The sequence below is a fragment of the Chiloscyllium plagiosum genome, chromosome 11, assembly GCF_004010195.1.
Source record: "Chiloscyllium plagiosum isolate BGI_BamShark_2017 chromosome 11, ASM401019v2, whole genome shotgun sequence".
NCBI lineage: Eukaryota > Metazoa > Chordata > Chondrichthyes > Orectolobiformes > Hemiscylliidae > Chiloscyllium > Chiloscyllium plagiosum.
The window spans coordinates 72,373,490-72,395,412 of NC_057720.1; the positions used below are offsets into that span (position 1 = coordinate 72,373,490).

The window sequence follows — 21,923 nt, forward strand, 5'->3', positions numbered from 1 at the left end:
TTTGGGAGAAACTTGCTGCAAGCAAGCCTCTGGTGCACTCATTGAGCATGACCAGATTGCATAAACTTTCATGCAAGTAGCGATAAAAGCAGATGGAGGAGATTAGAATCCTGCCTCAAGGCTCATGCTCCCTCACAGCAACACTTATCTTCTCTGTTCAAAGAACAGTGGCTCCAGGTTTGGCCTGCTGAGTTAATTGAGGACACAAATCATGAAGATGAGAAGATGGCATCCTTGTTTCAAAGGACTGCAATAATGATAGTTCTTCTGAAATGCTGCCATTATACTTTGGAATCTAATTGACTCCAATGATTTTTTAGACAGTCACTGAAGATCTGCTGCCCTCACTGAGCTGATTGATTTACCTAGCTCTCTCCTGAACTGAAGAGACAAGTTCCATTTCCTTATGCTGTCCTACAATGAACTGAATCATCTTCCCAATCAGAAGTTGAAAGACAGCAAAGTGATGCACTCTAATGATTACACAGCCCATCTTATGTGCCTCTTGCTCTGCTAGTACTCTCTTTTACATAACAATGTCTCTGAGATTGCCATCCAATATTCTTTATCCAGCAGAAGATGTTTTAATGTTCCTGTGTAATGCCCTTTAATGCACCTATCAGTAGGTACTTTGCCCTTCAGGTAGAATAGGCTCCACTTTGAAATCTAAATTGCCTGACTTTCTTATGTTCAGTAGTTCATCAAGTGTTAATTCTGGATTATTTTCTGACCAACCTCTTCAGAGATGTTGTGACACACCGCTGGAGCAGGTGTGCTTTGAGCCCAGTCTGCTGGCTCAGAGGCAGGATGTTTGCAATGGAAGGCAGCAATACATTAGTAGGCAACAGGGACTAGGACCTAAAACATCCTGCTGTAGTTTCCAGATCTTTCAGTCACAATCAATCAGATATTTGCAGTGGAAGATAACAATAGTAGGTATCAGGAACTAGCCCCTAGAGTGGACAACTGCATTGTGCTGCAGTGTACTACAGAAAGTGATACAGCTGACGTAGGTTCTGCAAAGTCACCTAAATTCTGAAACAAATAACATAGTGTCAGGTGAGAGAACAGGAATTTTAAAAATTCATTCACGAAATGTAGGCATCACTGGCTAGGCCAGTATTTTGTTGTCCATCCCTAATTGCCCAGAGGACAATTAAGTGTCAACTGCATTGCTGTGGTTAGGTAGGCCCGACTAGATAAGGACGACAGTTTCCTTCCCTAAAGGATATTAGTGAACCAGATGGGTTTTGTTGCAGGCATATAGTGCCAAGTGATATCCTCGTAGGTTCACGGATAAGCCTAACATAGCAATTAAGTTTGATTAGTGAGAGATCAGACTATTGTGCGCCTTGTATTATATCTGTATCCTTCTTTGTGCTGCAATTATCTGCCTGTAATCATATGAAACCGCACCTTTGTAGCCCCCGTGAAAGGAAAGTTGGGAACAGGAGGAGGTAAATATTTGGGTTCAAGGTGATCCCATGGGTGATCATCAGCCTTAAATCCATGTTGCTGCCTGTTTTCCACATCCTTTGATTCTCTAAGAGGCTAAAAGTCTGACCAACTCAACTTTAAGTATATTCAACAATGAAATGTTCACAAACTGCTCAGGTAAAGTTAACAAAGATTTACAGTCTCTTGAATTTTCTGTGCTTTGCCATCTCAGCCAAAGTTTCAAGGCTCACACTATATTAAGCATTAACACAAAGCCAGGCAACTAGATGTGGCAGAATAATAGTTGACATTTGTAAGCTGTAGAGCCAGGGTTCAGGGCATAATCATAGAATCCATTCAGTGTGGAAACAGGCCCTTCGGCCCAACAATTCCATACTGACCTTCTAAAGAGTAACCCACCCAGACCCATTCCCCAACCTTATTATCCTATGCATGTATTTAATCCTGACAAATGCATCTAATCTACACATCCTTGAACATATGGGCAATTTAGCATGGCCAATTCACCTAACCTACACATCTTCGAATTGTGGGAGGAAACCAGAGCCCCCGGAGGAAACCTACGCAGACACGGGGAGAATGTGTAAACTCCACACAGACAGGCACCCAAGGCTGGAAATGAACCTGGGTCCCTGGTGCTGTGAGGCAGCTGTGCTAACTACTGAGCCACTGTGTCGTCTTCTCATGAGATGTAGACTTAAGTCAAGGCATTGGGTGGGAACATTTGGGAGCTCAGTACTGATAGGTGCTGTTTGGGTGCCAGGAAGGAAGAACATGGAGGTTCACTTGGGGAGGCTGTGGACGGAATCTCAATTGCCAGGCTGAACCTGTGACTCACTGTACCGTGTGTAACCTGCATTGCCTTTCATAGTCATGCAACTCATTACTGTGCACTGGAAATGGAAAATATGGCTGCAATTGCAGCTGCAGTGGACAGAGTAAGTGCTCTTGTTTTCTGCCTGAGTTTGAGGGCTCTACTTGTGAGCAGCATGAGGCTCTTTAATCGATAATTTCTTTTATTCATTCATGGGCCATAAGTGATTATGGCTGGGCCAACATCTATTGCCCATCCCAGTAGCTCTTGGTGGTGAGCTGCCTTCTTGAACCACTACAGTTCATTTGTCCAATGCCATTAAAGAAGGAGATCTTAGCTTTGGACTCAGCGGTTGCATTAATTAGGCATGTTTACACTACTGCTTGAGGTCATCTGTCATCACGATACCCTGTATATGTAATGCATGTAGTGTGCAACTGTGTGGGATACACATCCTCGTCACAAACAATCTTGACCATGTCATGAGGTTGAAAATGGTCATCTTTATGAAGCACAGGAAATTATAGGTGACCTTAAAAGTGGCATCTGCACCGTATTATTGACAAAGACAATCTAAGAGCCTGTAGACTGTCAGGGCACAGAACTGATTTGCTCTCATTCTGATTTGTAAGTATTGCCAAAAATGTTCTGACATGTGATGCTGCCTTTGTTAGGTGATGTTGAGGCTCAACGTATAATTAATCATATAACACTTACAATCTTCTTTTGGTGACACAGCTTATCCTGCATTCATCAGAGTTAGATCCTGATGTCAAAGATCCATGTAGAAGCATTCTATGGGCCTCCTCGTTGGAGACCTCGAGTTCCACTGTATAGATGAATATACAAGGGCTGGATACGTTACATGAATACTTAGTGGAAGCTAAGGGCTACTCTCTACAACAATGGATGATGAGTCCATTAAGCAATCCCCTGACTGAGGCAGAGCATTGAGATATTGCAGCCCATTCTCTATTCAGGCTCATGGTGCAGTAGGCTGACTGAGATGAAGGACTGATACTTGGATCAATCTGAGTTGGGGAAGTCTTGTGATACAGTCCAGACAGATTGTGCTGCATAATCCTAGCATGCTGTGATCTGCACAACTGGGGCATGCAAAGAAGGAATGTGATGGGTTCTGAAAAGTTGTGGGAGTGGCAGCATTCTTCCCAGAATGAAGATGAGGACATTGAACAGGAGGAACATCACTTTCTTCATGAAGATGGCTGCAGTATCAAATGCTAACAGCCAGATAAGACTTAGTTGACACCTATTTCCAGTTGACACAAGCCGGCTGCAGTGATTAATCATTGATTGTGATTGTGTTAGAAATGTGATCAACAGGCAAGCAGTCTCTGTTTGTTCCTGGAGGCAAATGCAGCTTCTGTTTGATTTTTCTTTGCTTTGGCTGTTACTGAATTAAAGAGAATGTTTTCAACTGCTTGAAGGCTTTCCATTATCTAATGTTCACAGATTGAACAATAACAAGATATTAATCTGCATTGTACATTGGGGAAAGCGTAACATTGCCTAATAGATAAGGCTCTAAGATGGGATGAGACTAAGGATGGGTAACCCAAGGAGCAAGTTTCCTAAACAGCATACATTTTGCGAATGTGCACTGGCATTTCAGCCTTTTTGTTCCCTTTCCACTACATGCAAACTGATGAGCAGCTCCTGATTGACAGTACTTGAATGGGTGTAAGACTGGGCTTTAAAAATGGCACTGGCACCAGCAATCCCGGGAGGTCTTGGTCATGGCGAGTATTTCTAACTGCGATGAAAAGGGAGGACATAACAAAGTAGGGCACAATCCAGGCATGTTACATCAGGAATAAGATCACTTGGGGAAAGTAGAGTGAGAAAACTTGCCTGCCCTCATGGAAAGAAGTCCTCCATGGAACTCAACAAAACAGATGCTTATCCAATTTCTGGTAAAATTCAGGCCATTAATTCTGATTCTGTCTCCACAGACACTGCCTGAACTGGTGAGTGTTTCTAGCACTTACTGTTTTATTTTAGGATAACGAACTTGCTATTCAGTTGCAATCCAGCATCCTGTCCAGCTAATGAACTTTGGGACCCATTTTGGAAAGAAGAAAGTATTGTAAACAGTCAGTGTCAGTGTAGTCCGACTAAGTCCTGAAGAAGTGCTGCTTGGCTGATGTTAGGCACTCTTTGTACTCTTAAAGGCATTCATGCTTTACTGCTTTAGTTAATAGTGAAAGATATCGTTTGTGATCTTTAGTTCAGGATAGATTTCAATGGGAAGAGAAAGTCACAGCAGTGGCTGAAAGCAATCTTCTTTAATGCACTTCTGCTTTGCTGGGCAATTCATAAATGGGACTATTAGAGTACTCCACAAACATGTGGTCTCGCAGGCAACTTTTAAAAGTGAATCCCTGGCAACAGAAATATGCACTTACTTAGTATCTTTAAAGCTGGAAAAGATCATGAGAGAGTCTGAAATAAAAGAATGCTCGAAAGCGGATTGTTTCAAAGTAACTGCTCATGTTGGTCTTTTAGGGATTAAAGTGATGTAAATTGGCAAATGAAGGGTTAATTGAAGACTAATTATTGAGCAAAGCTTATAATAGATTGTGATGTGCTGTACATTTTTTCTGGTTGTTGCCTTTCAGAGAGACTAAGAAATCAAAGTAAGAATGGATAGCAGGAATTAATATCTTTGCATACTTTGAAGTATGGTCAGCACAAAATCATTGCAAAATTTAATGCCTATATTGAGGTTGTAACTTAAATATATGTACAGATCACAAATATACCTTTAAGACAGAGCAGATTTGATGTAATTGAAACAGAGAAAGCAAATAAAAATTAAAACTGACATTTTTACAGTCTAGATCATTCTAAAGCAGTATGGTCTCACTATACAAGATAAGGAACCATTAAAAAGTAGGTACATCATCCATTACAGCAGTAGGTTTTGAGAATGTAACTTCACATAACACCTTGTTGGGAAATACTTAATAATGTGTTCTATTTAGGTTTTAACTGTTGCCAAGTAAAATGATTGCCCTGAAGTTGATTTTGTGAAAGTAACCAATTACAACATGCAGGCAATAAAACTCCTTTCACACTTTTTAATCAGCTAATTTACCACTTAGAGATATAAATAATGAAAGTTCTGTTCATCCAGCTGCAGAGTGTACATAAACCTTATCATCTTGGTTCAGCAACAAATTTGAAAAGCCCAGTTTACCAAGTGAGACATTGAGTTGCAATAGAGATGAAATAATAATTTTAGCATCATGGAACATGCAACTGCCATCAATTTGGACTGATTTTTGTCTTCAATTTCAGACTTAGTGGGTGTGCCAGGATTAGCCAGTTGGAGTGCTGGAACCTTTCAATTCATATGTTGCAGGCAAACTGCAAGCATGGAAATCCATCTGATTTGCAGCTCACCACTAGTGTGCAGTAAAGGATATGTGACTGAATTTTCCAGCAGTATATCTTCAGTGATGTGAAAAACAAAGGAGCCAAACATTTATGCCATTGGAGCCACATTTTGGGTACATGAGAAGGGCAAACAGCACGTGTTATGAAAAAGGTATGAGATCCACTAAATTGAACATGGGGATATCATACATTCCTGATAACTCTCATTCATATAGCCATGTGACTACTTGCATTTATGAATGAGAGACCTATTTCAGGCCCCACTCTGAATCCCTACAGCATTTACCAGAATTGCAGTGATGAGGCCTTGACCTTCTGGTATACATAATGAACATGTTGCCAAACTTATGACTAAAAAGGGGCCAAAAGTAAAAGCAAATTCTCAGCCACAGTCATGTCAATTAACAGTCATTGGAGAATTGAAGACCTCTCTCAAAATTGCATTGTAGTATTGATGAGGATATTTAGGTTTTGTCTCAATTTGCCTAGATGGAGATGATATCATACATCATATGTTATTTGTAACAGCACTGTTGCTTAGATTTGGTTGCAATCAGTAAAATATTTATAAATTTTGTCAGGTGTCCAAAGTCAAAGATCCCATCATAACCTGATACTGATGAAATTTACTAATATGAATCGGATGACCAGCCCGCCTTTATTTTTATATTCCTAAGCTATGTTGGAAGCTTTACATGAAAAAAAAATCATCATTATCTACCCCAGGAAAATCTTTGGTATGCTTCCCTTTCACACCAACAGCTTCTTTCCTTACAACCTGACAACTTGTTCCTCTTGCTTTTCCCTCTATTGTGTTTCTTCCCCTATCATTCCCACTTTTGCTGACACAAGTGCATACCTGTTTGTCCTTCACTGCATAACACTTATTCAAACACGTCTACGCTGTTTTCAGGAAAACGTTTCACAAATGGGGAGGATGAACAGGAGAGGAAACCCATCTTGGTCTCCATTCTCTCATGATATTTTCAGGTGTGAGTAAAGAACAGGTGCAAGCACAGATCTGCAAAGGAAAAAGTGGACAGAAAAGCAGACAGCTGTTCCCATTCACTGCATTTTCACGCCTTTTCTTCCTCAGTCTATTTATACATTTACTCAGTGGAACCACTGCAGATAATGAAGAACAATTTCTTGTCAATCACTTCATGAAAAAGCAAAATGTCACCAAGTTATCATCAATGTAGCAATATAACCCCTGCTCCTCTTTTAAGAACCAGGAAAGTAGGCTCTCCTGAGCAGGCGCTATCATTTACTTTAACCCTGAAGCACAGCAGAAATCTGGAAATCTCTTCCCCAACAGACTGCACATGGTGAGTCAATTTTAATTTTCAAGTCTGACACTGATGGGTTTTTTTTGTTAGATACGCATATCAGAGGATGTGTAGCAAAACTGAATAAATGGAGTTGAGGTGCAGATCAGAAATGATCTGACTGAACAGTAGAACATGATTGAGGAGTTGATTGGACTACTCCTGGATCTATGTTTCTAAATCTGGTGACAGTGAATACTGTCTTAAAAGTTGAAAGAAGTGTAAATTTTATTTCTCTCTAGCACAAAGATTTGAAAATGTTTTTATTTTAGTTTTTGTTCTGCAGTGACTGAAACAATACTTCTTGATGGTTGCACAAATGTCTATAAAGCATTTAAATTTCTAACTGTTGGAAGTGAATTCTGACTAGATGAAATATCCACACAAGCTAAAAATTTGTGCTGGACAAGGCAGATAGAGACAGAGATCACCTGATCCATTGCCGAACAGGGCAGATAGATAGAGATTCAGCCAAGCTGGAACCAAGCAACACAAGCATTGCCCTGCTCAATTGAAAGCTAAACAGTAGGCACCAACCTCTGATTGGCACAGCTGCAGCCTAAATACATCCTTAGTGTGATTTGGACTCCTGCCCTGAATACTATTACATGTTTGAGATTGATATAGGTTGCTGTTATATGGGTGTGATACCAATAGCTGCAGTGAGTGGATCACAGGTCACAGCACTGTATTCATGCTTTTAATACTGAATGTATACATCGGAGTTTTGCTCCGGCTTATTTAAATATTACATGTTAAAGGGTAAATGCAGTAGTGACTGCGGATTCAAGATTTCGTTTTCAGATCTCTGCTTCAGTCAATAAAGTGACGACCGGTCCAAAGCTGGGAAATCGTACACATTTTTAAATTGAGATTGGCATCAAACGTTAACTAATCTGGCCTTGCACTTTTGACTACTGAGTCAGATTGGAATTCAAAGGCATATTTCTCAGTATGACACATAGGGCAGTAATGAATGGGCGAAATTATACCAGAAACCAGCTAAATGTCAATTTTGGCTGGCTTCATGGACGGTTTCTCTCCATGATCCTCAGTGGGATTTCTCATGCTAGTCCCCAAAAATGTCTTGTAAGCTATGCACCAGCCTCAATGGCACCCCACTCATCCCATCTTCCCTTTTGTAGGTCCAGAGCTATCCTGTCAGTGCGTTCATGTGAAGAATTACCTCAGTGATCATAACACCATAAGACTATATAATATACAGCAGCAGAATTAGGCCATGGCACCCATGAGTCTCCTCTGCCATTCAATCATAGCTGATATGTTTCTCAACTCCATTCTCCTGCCTTCTCCCTGTAACCCTTGATCCACTTACTAATCAAGAGTCTATTTTAACGTCACTTCAATTTCTTTGCCCATTCTCCTTGCCTGGCCAAGTCCTTCTGCAGCCTCCCTACTTCCTCAACACTGCCTGTCCCTCTACCTATCTTTGGGTCATCTGTAAACTTAGCAACAATTCCCTCAGTTCCTTCATCCAGATTGATATAACATGAATAGTTGTGGCCTTAATACTGACCCCTGTGGAACTCTACTAGTCACTGGCTACCATCCAGAAAAAGACCCCTTTTTACCCCACTCTCTGCTTTTTGCCAGTCAGCCAATCTTCTATCCATGTTAAGTATCTTACTCTGAACACCATAGGCTGTTATCTGTTTAAGCAGCCTTTTGTGTGGCACCTTTTCAAAGACCTTCTAAGAATCCAAATGGATCACGAAAAACTGGCTCTCCTTTGTCTAACCTGTCCTTTAGCTCCTCAAAGATTTTTAACAGATTTGTCATGAATGATCTTCCTTGATGAAGCGGTGCTGACTCAGCCTTATTTTACCATGCACTTCCAAGTAGTCTGCAATTTCATCCTTAATAACGGACTCTAAAATCTTATTAAAGATTAAAGTCAGTCTAACCAGCCTATAACTTCCAGCTGCTGTGGTTCTGTTCGCCGAGCTGGAGGTTTTTGTTGCAAACGTTTCGTACCCTGTCTAGGTGACATCCTCAGTGCTTGGCAGCCTCCTGTGAAGCGCTTCTGTGGTGTTTCCTCCGGCATTTATAGTGGCCTGTCCCTGCCGCTTCCGGTTGTCAGTTTCAGCTGTCCGCTGTAGTGGCCGGTATATTGGGTCCAGGTCTATGTGTTTGTTGATGGAGTTTGTGGATGAGTGCCAAGCTTCTAGGAATTCCCTGGCTGTTCTTTGTTTCGCTTGCCCTATAATGGTAGTGTTGTCCCATTATAGGGCAAGCGAAACAAAGAACAGCCAGGGAATTCCTAGAAGCTTGGCACTCATCCACAAACTCCATCAACAAACACATAGACCTGGACCCAATATATCGGCCACTACAGCGGACAGCTGAAACTGACAACCGGAAGCGGCAGGGACAGGCCACTATAAATGCCGGAGGAAACACCACAGAAGCGCTTCACAGGAGGCTCCCAAGCACTGAGGATGTCACCTAGACAGGGTACGAAACATTTGCAACAAAAACTTCCAGCTCGGCGAACAGAACCACAGTAACGAGCACCCGAGCTACAAATCTTCTCACAAACTTATAACTTCCAGTCTTCTGCCTCTCTCCCTTCTTAAACAGGATGTTACATTGAATACTGATTCAGTTCCTCTGCCATTTTTGTGTTCCCTGTTACTACTTCACCAACATGGTCCAATTTTCACTCTTGCCTCTCTCTTACCTTTTAAGTATTAAAAGAACTCTTGCAATCTTATTTTATATTATTCATTAGCTTGTCTTCATATTTCATCTTCTCCCCCCTTATTGCTTTGTAGTTATCTTTTATTGTTTTTGAAAGGCTTCCCAATCTTCTTCACCTCATTTTTTAAATGTTGTCTCTGACTTCCCTTCTCAGCCATGGGTGCCTCATCCTCCTCTGACTGTGTTTCTTCTTCCTTGGGATGTATTTCTGCTGCAGCTCCAAAATTATCTCTAGAAATTCCTGCCATTGCTGCTCCACCACCTTCCCTGGTAGGCTCCCCTTCCAATCAACTCTGGCCAGCTCCTCCTCATCTCCTTGCACTTACTTTTACTCAATTGTAATACCGTTACATCTTATTTCAGCTTCTCCCTCTCAAACTGCAGGTTGAATTCGATCATATTATGGTCACTGCCCCTGAGGGGTTCCTTTACCTTCAGCTCTCTAATCAGGTCAGCTTCATTTCACATCACCAAATTCAGAATTGCCTGTTTCCTTGTAGTTTCTACCACAAGCTGCTCCAAAGAACCATCTTGAAGACATTGCATGAATTCCTTTTCTTGGAATCTGTTACCAACCTGATTTTCTCAGTCCACCTGCATATTGAAGTTCCCCATGATTACTATAATAGTGTCATTCTTACATGACTTTTTTTAATCTCCTGATTTATTTTCTTGCCCACATCCTGACTACTGGTAGGTGGAGGCCTGTGCATAACTCTCACCAGTGTACTTTTTACTTTGTGGTTCCTCAACTTTATCCATACAGGTTTTGACTCCATACCACTTCTTCCTATGGATGTAATTTCATTTCTTACTGACAGGGCAACTCTGTCCCCTTTGCCTAACTACCTGTCTTTTCCACAGAACGCATATCGTTGGATAGTCAGTTCCAGCCCTGATCGCTTGCAACCATCTGTGATACTCATAACATTGTACCCACCAGTTCAAATTTGGCACTTACCTTGTTGTGTATAGAGTAACCTTGATTATCTGGCATTCGATTATCCAAATATTGGATTATCCAGCAACATTGCAAGGTCCCAATACTTGACTAAACTATGTTATCCAACATTTGATTATCTTGAATTCGATTAACAGAACAAAATACTCCCTGCCCATGTCCTTCAAATAATCGAGGTTCCCCCACAGCCCCTTCTCATAAGTTGGCATGCTGATTTGCCAAAAGGGGCCTGGAAGTCCTGGTGGTCAAAGTGGTGCAGAGAAAAACCCTTCTCTTATCTCAGAACTGGCAGAGAGAAGGCTATACCACCAGGCCCTGTCAGCCTTCTCCCAAGTTGCCACCTGGGTCAGTGCAGCATTGATGGTCCCAAGAAATGCCCATTAATACCACGAAAAATTCAATTACTTTCTGTCAAGGTGAGTGACACCCTTGTATCTCTGCTACCTCACTCTCTCGCTGCTTCTGCATTGTCCTGCCCCTAAGGCTCATCAATTACCACTCACATTATTGCATGCTGCATCTTTTCTCTCTATCTCTTACCAACCCCAGACCATTAACCCTCCTTGCCCTTTGTGCTGCCTGTTCACTCACTTGGTACAGCTGACCAGCTTTCTCACATCTGTGCTAGCCACCTCAGTCGATCCTTTGTCTCAATCCAGGAGAACATTGCCCACAATAGGGCACAGAGAGTCAAAGCAGATGATGTGAGGAGAGGATTGTGACCTTTCATGTGGTGGTGGCAAAAGCTCCATGCTCCAGCTAGCAAGTAACAATCGTTGACGAAGAGCTCACGCTCTAAATGTTGACTCTCCTGCTCCTCGGATGTTGCCTGACCAGCTGTGCTTTTCCAGCACCACACTTTTTGATGTCTCTAAGTAACAAACTTTGTCCATTGCTGTGCTCCACAATTGCCACGATGAATATATACCATGCTGGAACTTTGATCCCTAATTTGTGATTTCTTCTCTCTTTAATTTCCCGCAGGCCCGTCGCTGCTGTCAAGAGGGGTCCCCTGCAGGACATTTCCTCTTCCATCTCTGAGGAAGGAGCCATGGATCTCTGAGAGAATATACTGGCGAGGCTGACTCCTGCACCCCTCCACTAGCTCAGACACTCGGTGGGTATCATAAGCAGAAGCACATGCTGGTGAGCGCATCCCTGCAGCTGGCCAAGAAAGAGGGCCCCCCCTGCACTGACAATTGGAGGAGCAGACACCCAACTCAGGAGAGGATCCTTTGGTGTTGGCAATGAACAACTTCACTTTCAGACACAGGAGCGATGGGCAGGTTGTTGGACACTTTGAGGGATCTCACATTGCACAGAGGAGGAGACTCCTCCCTCGCAAATGATACGTTTACTCTGGCCACTCTGGCTCCGGTAGGAGCCTTTTCCACCTCCATTGCATGCTTGCAATTTGGGCAACGACAGAGGAAAACAGTGGTCTCACTTTGCAGAGTGAGCCTCAGCACCAGGTGGCCTCCACAATCTTGCAGATTTAGAAGATAGAGAAGTTGAGACAATCCATACCAATTTAAGACAATCAACATTACAAATAAAACAACACACAGTATTCTTAACAAAATAATGTCAATCTGCCCTATCTCCCACTGTTGACAGATCCTCAAGAAAACATTTCAGGGATTGGGATCAGTGTTTTTGCCAAAAAGAAATGCATCAATTCTTCACTACTCTGCACTCCATCTGTGTACCAAGTTTCATTGAAATCCATTAGCTTTTCAGGTATGAAGTTAACAAACTTCTGAAAAAAATCTTCTCCGCTCTCATTCAGCGGCAGAGTTAATAGAAAAAGAATACGCTTGAAATATTCAATAGCTTAGATGGTATTTTTAAAGTTCACTCTTGGGATGTGGATGTTAGAATAGAATAGAAACTCCACAGTGTGGAAACAGGCTATTCGGCCCAAAAAGTCCACACTAACCCTCCTATGGCCTTCCCACCCAGACCCAGACCCATCCTCCTACTCTATCCCTATAGCCCTGCATTTCCCATGACTAACGCACATCCCTGAACACTATAGGTAATTCAGGAGGCCAATCCACCTAACTTGCGCATGTTTGGACTGGGGTGGAAAATGAAGCGCCTGGAGTAAACCCACGCTGACACAGGGAGACTGTACAAACTCCACACAGACAGTCACCCAAGGCTGGAATCAAAGCAAGGTCCCTGGTGCTGTGAGGCAGCAGTGTTAACCACTGTGTTGCTGATTAGACTACCATTTATTTCACATCTATGATTGCCTTTGCACAGGTGGTGGGTGAACTGCCTTCATGAGCTGTTGCAGTCCCTGGGGTGCAGGTACAGAACTGTAAGGGAAAACATGATCTCATTGAAAATGAAGGAATAACAGTAAAGTTCCAAGATAGAATGGTGAGTGACTTGGAAAGGAACTTGCAGCTGTTGGTATTTCCATGCATTGACTTCTCTTCTCCTAGAAAATAGGTCTGGGGCTTAGAAGGTGGCATTGCAGGAACCTTGGTGAGTTACTGCATTGCATCTTGTAGATAGTACACACTACAATGCTGTGCATCGTTGGTGAAGTGAGTGAATGTTGAATGTTAATAGGGGTGCCAGTCAACCAGGATGCTTTGTCCTGGATGGTGTCAAGCGTCATGAGTTTGTTAGAGCCACACTCATCCAGGGAAGAGGGAAGTATTCCATCATTCTCCTGCCTTGTGCCCTGTAGATGGCAGACAGGCTTTGATGAATCAGGAGATGAGTTACTCACTGCAAGATTCCAAGCCTCTGATATTCTTATGTAACCACAATATTTATATGACTTAGCTAGTTTATTTTCTGGTTAAGGGTTGGCCCCAGGAAGTTTTATTTTTTTTAACCAGCTCTCAGAGTAAACAGAACCTGTGACACTCTTGTTTCCCAGGAAGTTTTATTTTGCGTGGGTGGGGCATGGGTGGGTGCTCAATGATAGTAATGCTATTGAATGCCACAAAATAATGATTGGATTCCCTCTTGATGGAGTTGGACATTGCCTAGCATTTGTGTGGCACAAATGTTACTTGCCACTTGTCAGCTCAGACCCAGATATTATTGAATTTAGATATGGACTAATTCAGTATCTGAAGAGTCATGAATACTGCCAAACATTGGGCAATTATCAGTGAACCATCCCATTTCTGACCTTATGATCATTCAGAGGGAAGGTCATTGATGAAGTAGCTGAAGATGGCTGGGCCAAGGACATTACCGTGGGGAACTCCTGCAGAAGTGGCCTAAAGCTGTCCAAAAATCACAAACACCTTACTTGTGTTAGTCATGACTCCAACCAGTAGACAGTTTTCTTCCAGTTTCCATTGACATTAGTTTTGCTGAAGCAAATTCTGCCCCGACCTAACCCCTGGAATTCTTTCCCTAAACCAATTCTCTCCTTAAATTATTATGTCTTGCTACCTCATAAGCTCTTTTCAAACCTGTTTGAACAAGTCCCTAGTTTTAAGTGACACAGTACTAAATTTTGTTTGATAACACTCCTGTGAAGCATCTTTGGACATTTTACTGCCTTGTATGTACTATACAAATGCAAGTTGTTGTTGGATATTGACTTGCTCCACCAACAGTAAGCATTTTGCAGTTGTAGAGTGTGTTATCTACAGGGTAACTTGCAACAGTTTACCATGCTTTATTTTCCAGGGGCACCTCTGAAATTAGCGATCTCCACCAGTTCGAGGGTTAGGGGCAGGAGACCTGGAAAATCAACAGCTCAACGTGCGTTAAAATCCTCATTTGGACCGATGACAGGAGTTTCTTTATTGTTTTGAAATGAAAATCCACCACCTTCCCAAGGGCAGTTGGGGGTGGACAATGAGCGCCCGTCGACTCCCTGAAAATTTTTTTTTTTAAAAAAAGCACAGCGAACCTTCGATCCGTTTTCAAAATACTTAACTATAAATACAATCTGCTGGGAAACATTACCGCCCCCGGGAAGGTATTTCCCACGCTAGGCAGACGGTGGGGGAATCCTTTTCGTGTGTTGTATGTTGCTTCGTGTGCTCTATGCTATTGGACAATCACCGTTGAACAAGGACATCCCTCACCCACTATAAATCACACGACTCCACATGAAAGGATATTCCCTCGATCTGGGGATTGCGCGTGCACGAAGTCAGCCAGTAAACAACCCGAGGGAGGGATTTTCCCTCAGCTAGGGAGACAAATCCCATAGTTTCAGGCAGGGGCGGTGGTGGCGCCTGCAATGGACACAGGTGCGGACAGATTCTCATTTTGCTTCAGGAGACACGAGCTCTGGGCAAGTGTTCAGCCCCTGACTGACCCAGCGAGATGCACGAGCTCCGGGCAGCGTTCAGTCCAGGGGATGCAGGAGCTCCGGGCAGCGTTCTATCCCTGAATGCACCCCGAGGGAGACACGAGCTCCGGGTAGAGTTCTACCCCTGACTGCCCCGAGGGAGACACGAGCTCCGGGTAGAGTTCTACCCCTGAATGCCCCGAGGAGACACGAGCTCCGGGTAGAGTTCTACCCCTGACTGCCCCGAGGAGACACGAGCTCCGGGTGGCGTTCTATATCAGAGTGCCCCGGGGTTGCTGGTCGCTGCCGCGCGCTCAGCACTTTCCCTTTTAGCGCGATGAGCCGGAGCGAGCAGCAGCTCGCAGAGTTGTGTATGTCAGGCTTCCATAGACAACTAAAGTGAACCTTACTCTGTGTGTGTGTGTGCCTTTCTTACAAAGTGATCCCTTGAGATAACAAATGGGAAATTTGTGCGTGTATATTCGTGTAATATATATATATATATTTCGTCTGACATAGGTACACTGCATAGCTGGAAAGAATGGTGGACCTGGAAAACGAAGTGCCTCCTCTTCCTCCAAGGTACAGATTTCGTGATTTGCTCCTTGGAGATCAAGGTTGGCAGGCAGATGACAGGTAGGTCCGGTTGGTGATTTTCTTTTAATCGACATTTGACTGACAGGTGTCTTGGATGCAAAGAAAGATACGCAATTTTAATATAAATACAACTTGTTACGCGCATTGGAAAGTTTGTTTCTTTGCTGAAATATTGTCAAACAATGCCCGAGTGTAGACCTTGTCTAGTTAAACAGGCCTAAATGGAAACATTTAGATTCATAATACGGTTGATAACAGAATTCTGACTGAGCGATGTTTGTCATTTCTTTCTTGCCTTACGTGGAAATTAATCTGTAGATGTGATTGTTTTGTATGCGCTCTTGTAAAGATAACCGAACGTTATCGCATCTATTACTAATTCACTAGTGCAGTAACATTGGAAGAATAGCCTTGAGAAATTTAAATCTCGGTCTGTTGCGCTGCCTCCCAAAAAGAGTAGATAAAAGGATCTGATTAAAGTACTGCAGTTCTGAACCTTCAGTAGACCTGCATCCTACTCCTCTTCTTGAAGTCATTCATTAACACGCAGAGTCTGCTGCCATGATTTATTGTCTATTTAATAACTGTACAGAAGATGTAGCCTGAAAACAATTTTTGGGATATCATTTTGGAAACCGTGAGAACAGCATTTGCAGCTATCTCTAATTGTCTTCAATCGCAACAGAGAAGAATTGTCTTCATGTGCTGGTAACCGTCCACAATTAATTTTGCTGCAGGTTTTAATCTTTTGGTATCATATTATCAATTTAATTCTAAATTCTCTGACATCACATCTTTGTTATTCAGCGCTCAGACCCAACTTTATTGCTGCTGAAATAAATATTCAGATGCAACTTCTTGAGTTCATTTATTTATTGCAAGAATGGATTCTGGAATTGTCCATGCCAGAAAAAAAAAATCAAAAGTCAAACCAGTTAATGTGTGCAGGTAGCAAGTGAAGATTGCCTTAGACTATACTCCAAAGGCTGTCAGTAGAATGGTTTAAAAAAAAAGTTGTTATTCGCAGTATCTAAGGTGAAAAAAAGGCCTTTGTATGCATTTAATCAATTACTGTTATTTTTATTACACACTTGACTAATATTTATGTAAAAAAATTAAAAAATTGCCTGTAAAACAACATGGCTGCGCGAAGAGTTGACAAGATAGCAGCACTCAGTTGTTTGTGAATAGCAGCATTAAAATGGATTTTGTTGTTTTTCATGGTCATTATCAGCTTTTTGAGCATTGTATTAAATAAAACACATATTTGATTACTTTTATTTCTATGGTTCAAGTAAGGTGTGTTGATTATTTGAGTTGACGAGCAAATCCCATCCCTTCAGATAAGATAGTGTTGGAGTAGGCTTTCTGAGCCTGGGGCTCCATCTACTTTTCCATCTACATGTCCACTCCATCTACTTTTCTTTTTGTTTCTTTTCCTCTTTATCTTCTCTCTTTTCTTTAACTTGTCTCTTTTGTAGAAAAGCTGAGCCATGGCAATGAGTAGGCCCAGCAGTGTGGACTCGTGATGGTGGTGTCAGAGTTTGGGTTCCTGGCACTTCCGCATTGTTAATGCGGTCTGAGCGCTGACTCATGGCTACTGCTATGGCGACAGCTGGTGGCACTGGTGTCTGGTGCAGATTCATGGCAGCCAAGGCGCATTTGGGTCCTGTATGAGTCCCGGCAGCATCAGCGATGGCTGCATCAGCGAGGTGGGCCCAAAACAGACTCATGAAGGTGGTGGAGTCCAGTTTTGGTGGGTACGGTACCCAGTGGCTTCGGCAGTGTCTGCATTGGTGTGGTCCAGCGAGGACTCATAGTGGCAAGGGCATTGGTGGAGGCAAGATGGCGCCAAAAAACAACCCTGCACCACCACCCTCTGTCTTCTACCTTCGAGCCAGTTCTGTATCCAAATGGTTAGTTCTCCCTGTATTCCCTGAGATCTAACCTTGCTAGTCAGTCTCCCATGGGCAACCTTGCCGAACGCCTTACTGAAGTCCATATAGATCACATCTACTGCTCTGCCATCATCAATCCTCTTTGTTACTTCTTCAAAAAACTCAATCAAGTTTGTGAGATTAGATTTCCCACGCACAAAGCCATGTTGACTACCCCTAATCAGTCCTTGCCTTTCCAAATACATGTACATCCTGTCCCTCAGGATTCCCTCCAACAACTTGCCCATCACTGACGTCAGGCTCACTGGTTTGTAGTTCCCTGGCTTGTCCATACCACCCTTCTTAAAAAGTGGCACCACGTTAGCCAACCTTCCGTCTTCCGGCACCTTACCTGTGACTATCAATGATACAAATATCTCAGCAAGAGCCTAGCACTGACTTCTCTAGCTTCCCACAGAGTTCTAGGGTACACACGATCAGGTCCTATGTTGACTTCAATTCTAGCAGCAGCACAGCGAAGGAGACTCATGCCTGGCCACCAGGCCCATGGCCCATGGTGGAGCATTTAACACTTTTTTTCTTTATTTCTTCATCTTTCTGCCTTTACATTCGATGTGTTTGGCTTTCTTCTGTGTTTTAAGAAGAGTGGTAACACTGTACAACACTTTTCACTGTTTATTTTGTAATAAAATACACTTCACGATAAATAAATCAAATCATTTGCTGATGGCCAGAAGATATGGTGACATATGGCTATTGAGGTAAGATGTCTTTGACTGTTATAAGTTATTTAGTCCAACAGTAAGTTTCAAGATCTTAAACCACATAAGAGACTGGTTTAAGTTCTGTAGTACTGGAGGTGAGGGTTCTGGGACCAAGTGAAGTTTCAGAGGAAACAAAATTGGCACGGACTAATTGGATCAGGTCATGCAAATACAACTCTGTCCCACTTTTAAAACAGGCATTCTATCCCTTAGATTTTTATTATAGGTTGTCATGCCTCCAAAGTAATATGATTACAGAGACTGGGATGAATATTAAGCTACAACCACTTCCTTGTTACCATTGGTGCTGATGCAACTCAATCACTGATGGATGTGTTTATAGAGGACGCTTGGATTACAAATGTAGTTGCAGATATTGACATAAACATGTTGATAGGGCATTCATGTTGATGCAAAATTAATGCATTGTTTGTTTCTTAAATTCCTAAAATGATTTGTTCAATTAAAATAGAATGTCTAACTGGATTGTTTCTTCAGCAAATAAAATTGGATCATCCGTTGCTTTTTTGCATGCTTAATAAGAATTGTATGGCTTGCTTTCAAATTTTTTCTGATTTTGAGTTGGTTGATTTTACAATATGTAACTAGTTGCACTAATGGAAAAGTGAGGGATCTGATCCATGTTGCACACAAACTGTCGTAGTTGCAAATGTGTAAAGTTGAAGAGCTATTGTTGTGGCAGGTTGAATTCAGTTTAGATGTTAGCCTTGTGTTTTTAAGTTATCTAATTTGCTGTTTATTCTGGTATTGAACTTATAAAGGAGATTATGAAGATGCATTATATTCTTATAACAATAGAACATGGCCTGGATCAGATGGGCTATGCCCAGAGTTCTGAAGGAGACAGCTGAGGTGATTGCAGAGGCTTGGATGGTGATCTTTCAGAAATCACTGGAGTCAGGAAGGGTCCCAGTAGACTGGAAAATGGCCAAGATAACTCCCCTGTTTAAGAAGGGAGGGAGGCAAAAGATAGGAAATTATATGCCACTTAGATTGACTTTGATCGTTTTTAAGATTTTAGAATCCATTATTAAAGATGAAATTGTGCATTATTTGGAAGTGCGTGGTAAAATAGGGCTGAGTCAGCATGACTGACAAATTGGTTAGAATTCTTGGAGGAGATAATGAGCAAGTTAGACAAAGGAGAGCCAATGAACTTGATCTATTTAGATTTCCAAGAGGCCTTTGACATGGTGTTCACATGGGAGACTGCTGAACAAAAGTGCATAGCGTTAGGGGCAAAGGACGGGAAAAGAGGATTAGCTGACTACCCGAAAGCAGATAGTAGGAATAAAGGATTTTTTTTTCAGGATGGCCACTAGTGACTAGTAGCATTTTTAGGGATCTGTGTTGGGACCACAACTATTTACATTATACATAAATGATATGGATGAAAGAACTGAAGGCATTGTTGCTGGTTTGCAGGTGACACAAAGATAAGTCAAGAGACAGGGAATGTTGAGGAAGCAGGGAGGTTGCGAAAGGAATTGGACAGGTTAGGAGAGTGGGCAAAGAAGTTGGAGATGGAATACAATAAAGGAAAGTGTGAATTTATATAATTTGGCAGGAAGAATAGAGGTGAGAAAAAGCCTCAGAAATCTGAAGCATACTTAGAAGTCCTGTTCCGAGTTCTCTTAAGACTAACATGCAGGTTCAGATGGGAGCTAGGCAGGCAAATGCAAGAGCAGGGATATATTGCTGAGGCTATGTAAGGTTCTGGTCAGACTGCATTTGAAATGTTGAGAGTAGTTTTGGACCCCGTATCTAAGGAAGGACCTGCTGGCATTGGAGGGGGATCCTGAAGAGGCTTACAAGAATGATCCTGGGCATGAAGGGCTTGTCATATGAGGAGCAATTGAGGATTGTGTGTCTGTACTCAATGGAGTCTAGAAGGATGGGGGAGGATCTCATTGAAACTTATGGAATACTACGAGGCCTGGATAGAGTGGACTTGGCGAAGATGTTTCACTGTTAGGAGAGACTAGGACCCGAGTGCACAGCCTCAGAGTGAAGAAATGATCCTTTGGAATTGAGATACAGAGGAATTTCTTCATCCAGAGAGTGGTGAATCTGTGGAACTCATTGCTGCAGAGAACTGTGGAGGCTAAGTCATTGAGTGTCTTTAAGATAGAGATAGATAGGTTCTTGATTAGTAAGGGAATCAAAGGTTTCAAGGAGAAGGTAGGAAAATGGGGTTGAGAAATACATCAGCCATGATCGAGTGGTGGATTAGACTCCTTGGGCTGCTCTTGTATCTTACGGTCTTATGATCTAAATCATCCAAATTCTGAATGAACTGGACAGCTTGTAAATTAATCATCTGAGCAATCCCAAATTTAACTTTTGCTCTGCTCACTCTACACCAGTTCACCATTCGAAAGGAGAGTTCAAAGCCTCTTGCTGTTTCTTTGCACTTCGATTCTTAAAAGGGAAAAGTAACAGATAACATAATTTTGAAATGTTCTTGGATCATTCATTCTGATGGTATCTTTTGGACCATATCTTTCTTGCTGCTGCATTTTAAAGTTGAGCTCAGCAGTTTTATTGATGACCGCTTCTTTCTTTTTACAACTGTAGCACTCAGCATTGCCATTCTCATGGACTTTCCAAAGGGACTGAAGCTTTCGCAGGAGGAAGAGTAGTGCAACTAAGCGAATAAATAAATACACTTGCACTTCAGGTTTCTGACGTTGGCTTTCTTGTGATCTGAGACCCAAATTTTAATTCATGATGGACCTAACCAGTGACGTGTCCAAGGTTACTTGCCTTTTCAGTGTATGCTACATGGGTGATTGTCAGGACATTATATTGTCTCCCTTAGAACTGGTTTGATGTAGCAATTTCCACAGAGATAATCCTACCCACTGCTGTGAAAGTAAATGTGTCTTTGACAGACACGTATATACACACACACACACACCTATCTTCTGGTCCACTGCAACACATGTTTACATGATCATTTTTGCTAGCTATGATTTGAAGGAGACTTCAGGAGACTTCACCTGATGAAGGAGCAGTGCTCAGAAAGCATGTGAATTCAATTAAAACTGTGAGATTATAGCCTGGTGCTGTGTGACTTCTGACCATATTTTTGCTGCCATTGCTAGATCGAATATTTGCACAGTGTCCATCCATTGCTGCTTTACACAAGTCATAAGAACCTTGGTTTGTGTGTCAAATCTTCTCCTTACTTTCAATAATGTAAGATGGTGCAGCACCTTTGCCAGGCAGCAGTTTTTCTTTTTGTTTTAAAATTTAACATATTTTCCTAATCAACCTGTTCAGAGATGTAATTTCCCACCTCTGGAGTAGGTGGAACCTGAACCCAAGTCTCTCCTTTCAAGGGTGGGGATACTACTTCTGCATGGCAAAAATGAGGACTGCAGATGCTGGAAACCAGAGTTTAGATCAGAGTGGTGCTGGAAAAGGACTACAGGTCAGGCAGCATCCGAGGAGCAGGAAAATTGACATTTCGGGCAAAAGCCCTTCATCAGGAATAGAGGCAGGAAGCCTCCAGAGTGGAGAAATAAATGGGGGGTTGCTGGGGAGAAGGTAGCAAAGAGTACAATAGGTGAATGGGGGTGGGATGGAGGTAATAAGTCAGATGGGAGGGTGGAGCGGATAGGTGGGAAGGGAGATTGGCAGGTAGGACAGGTCATGAG

General features: G+C 42.3%; 1 protein-coding gene across 2 annotated transcripts in view; it reads left to right on the forward strand.

Annotated features, from left to right (window-relative positions):
* Nucleotides 1-14,985: 14,985 nt before the first annotated feature.
* Nucleotides 14,986-21,923, forward strand: part of kcnt2 (potassium channel, subfamily T, member 2) — a 689,705-nt gene continuing 682,767 nt past the window's right edge. Inside the window, exons 1-2 of one of the 2 annotated variants that reach the window (XM_043699803.1) lie at nt 14,986-15,112; nt 15,501-15,617. In XM_043699803.1, coding sequence (XP_043555738.1) covers nt 15,523-15,617 — 95 coding nt within the window. In that variant the 5' untranslated portion in view covers nt 14,986-15,112; nt 15,501-15,522. The remainder of the gene's footprint in view (nt 15,113-15,500; nt 15,618-21,923) is intronic. The other variant, XM_043699804.1, reaches the window with a different exon arrangement.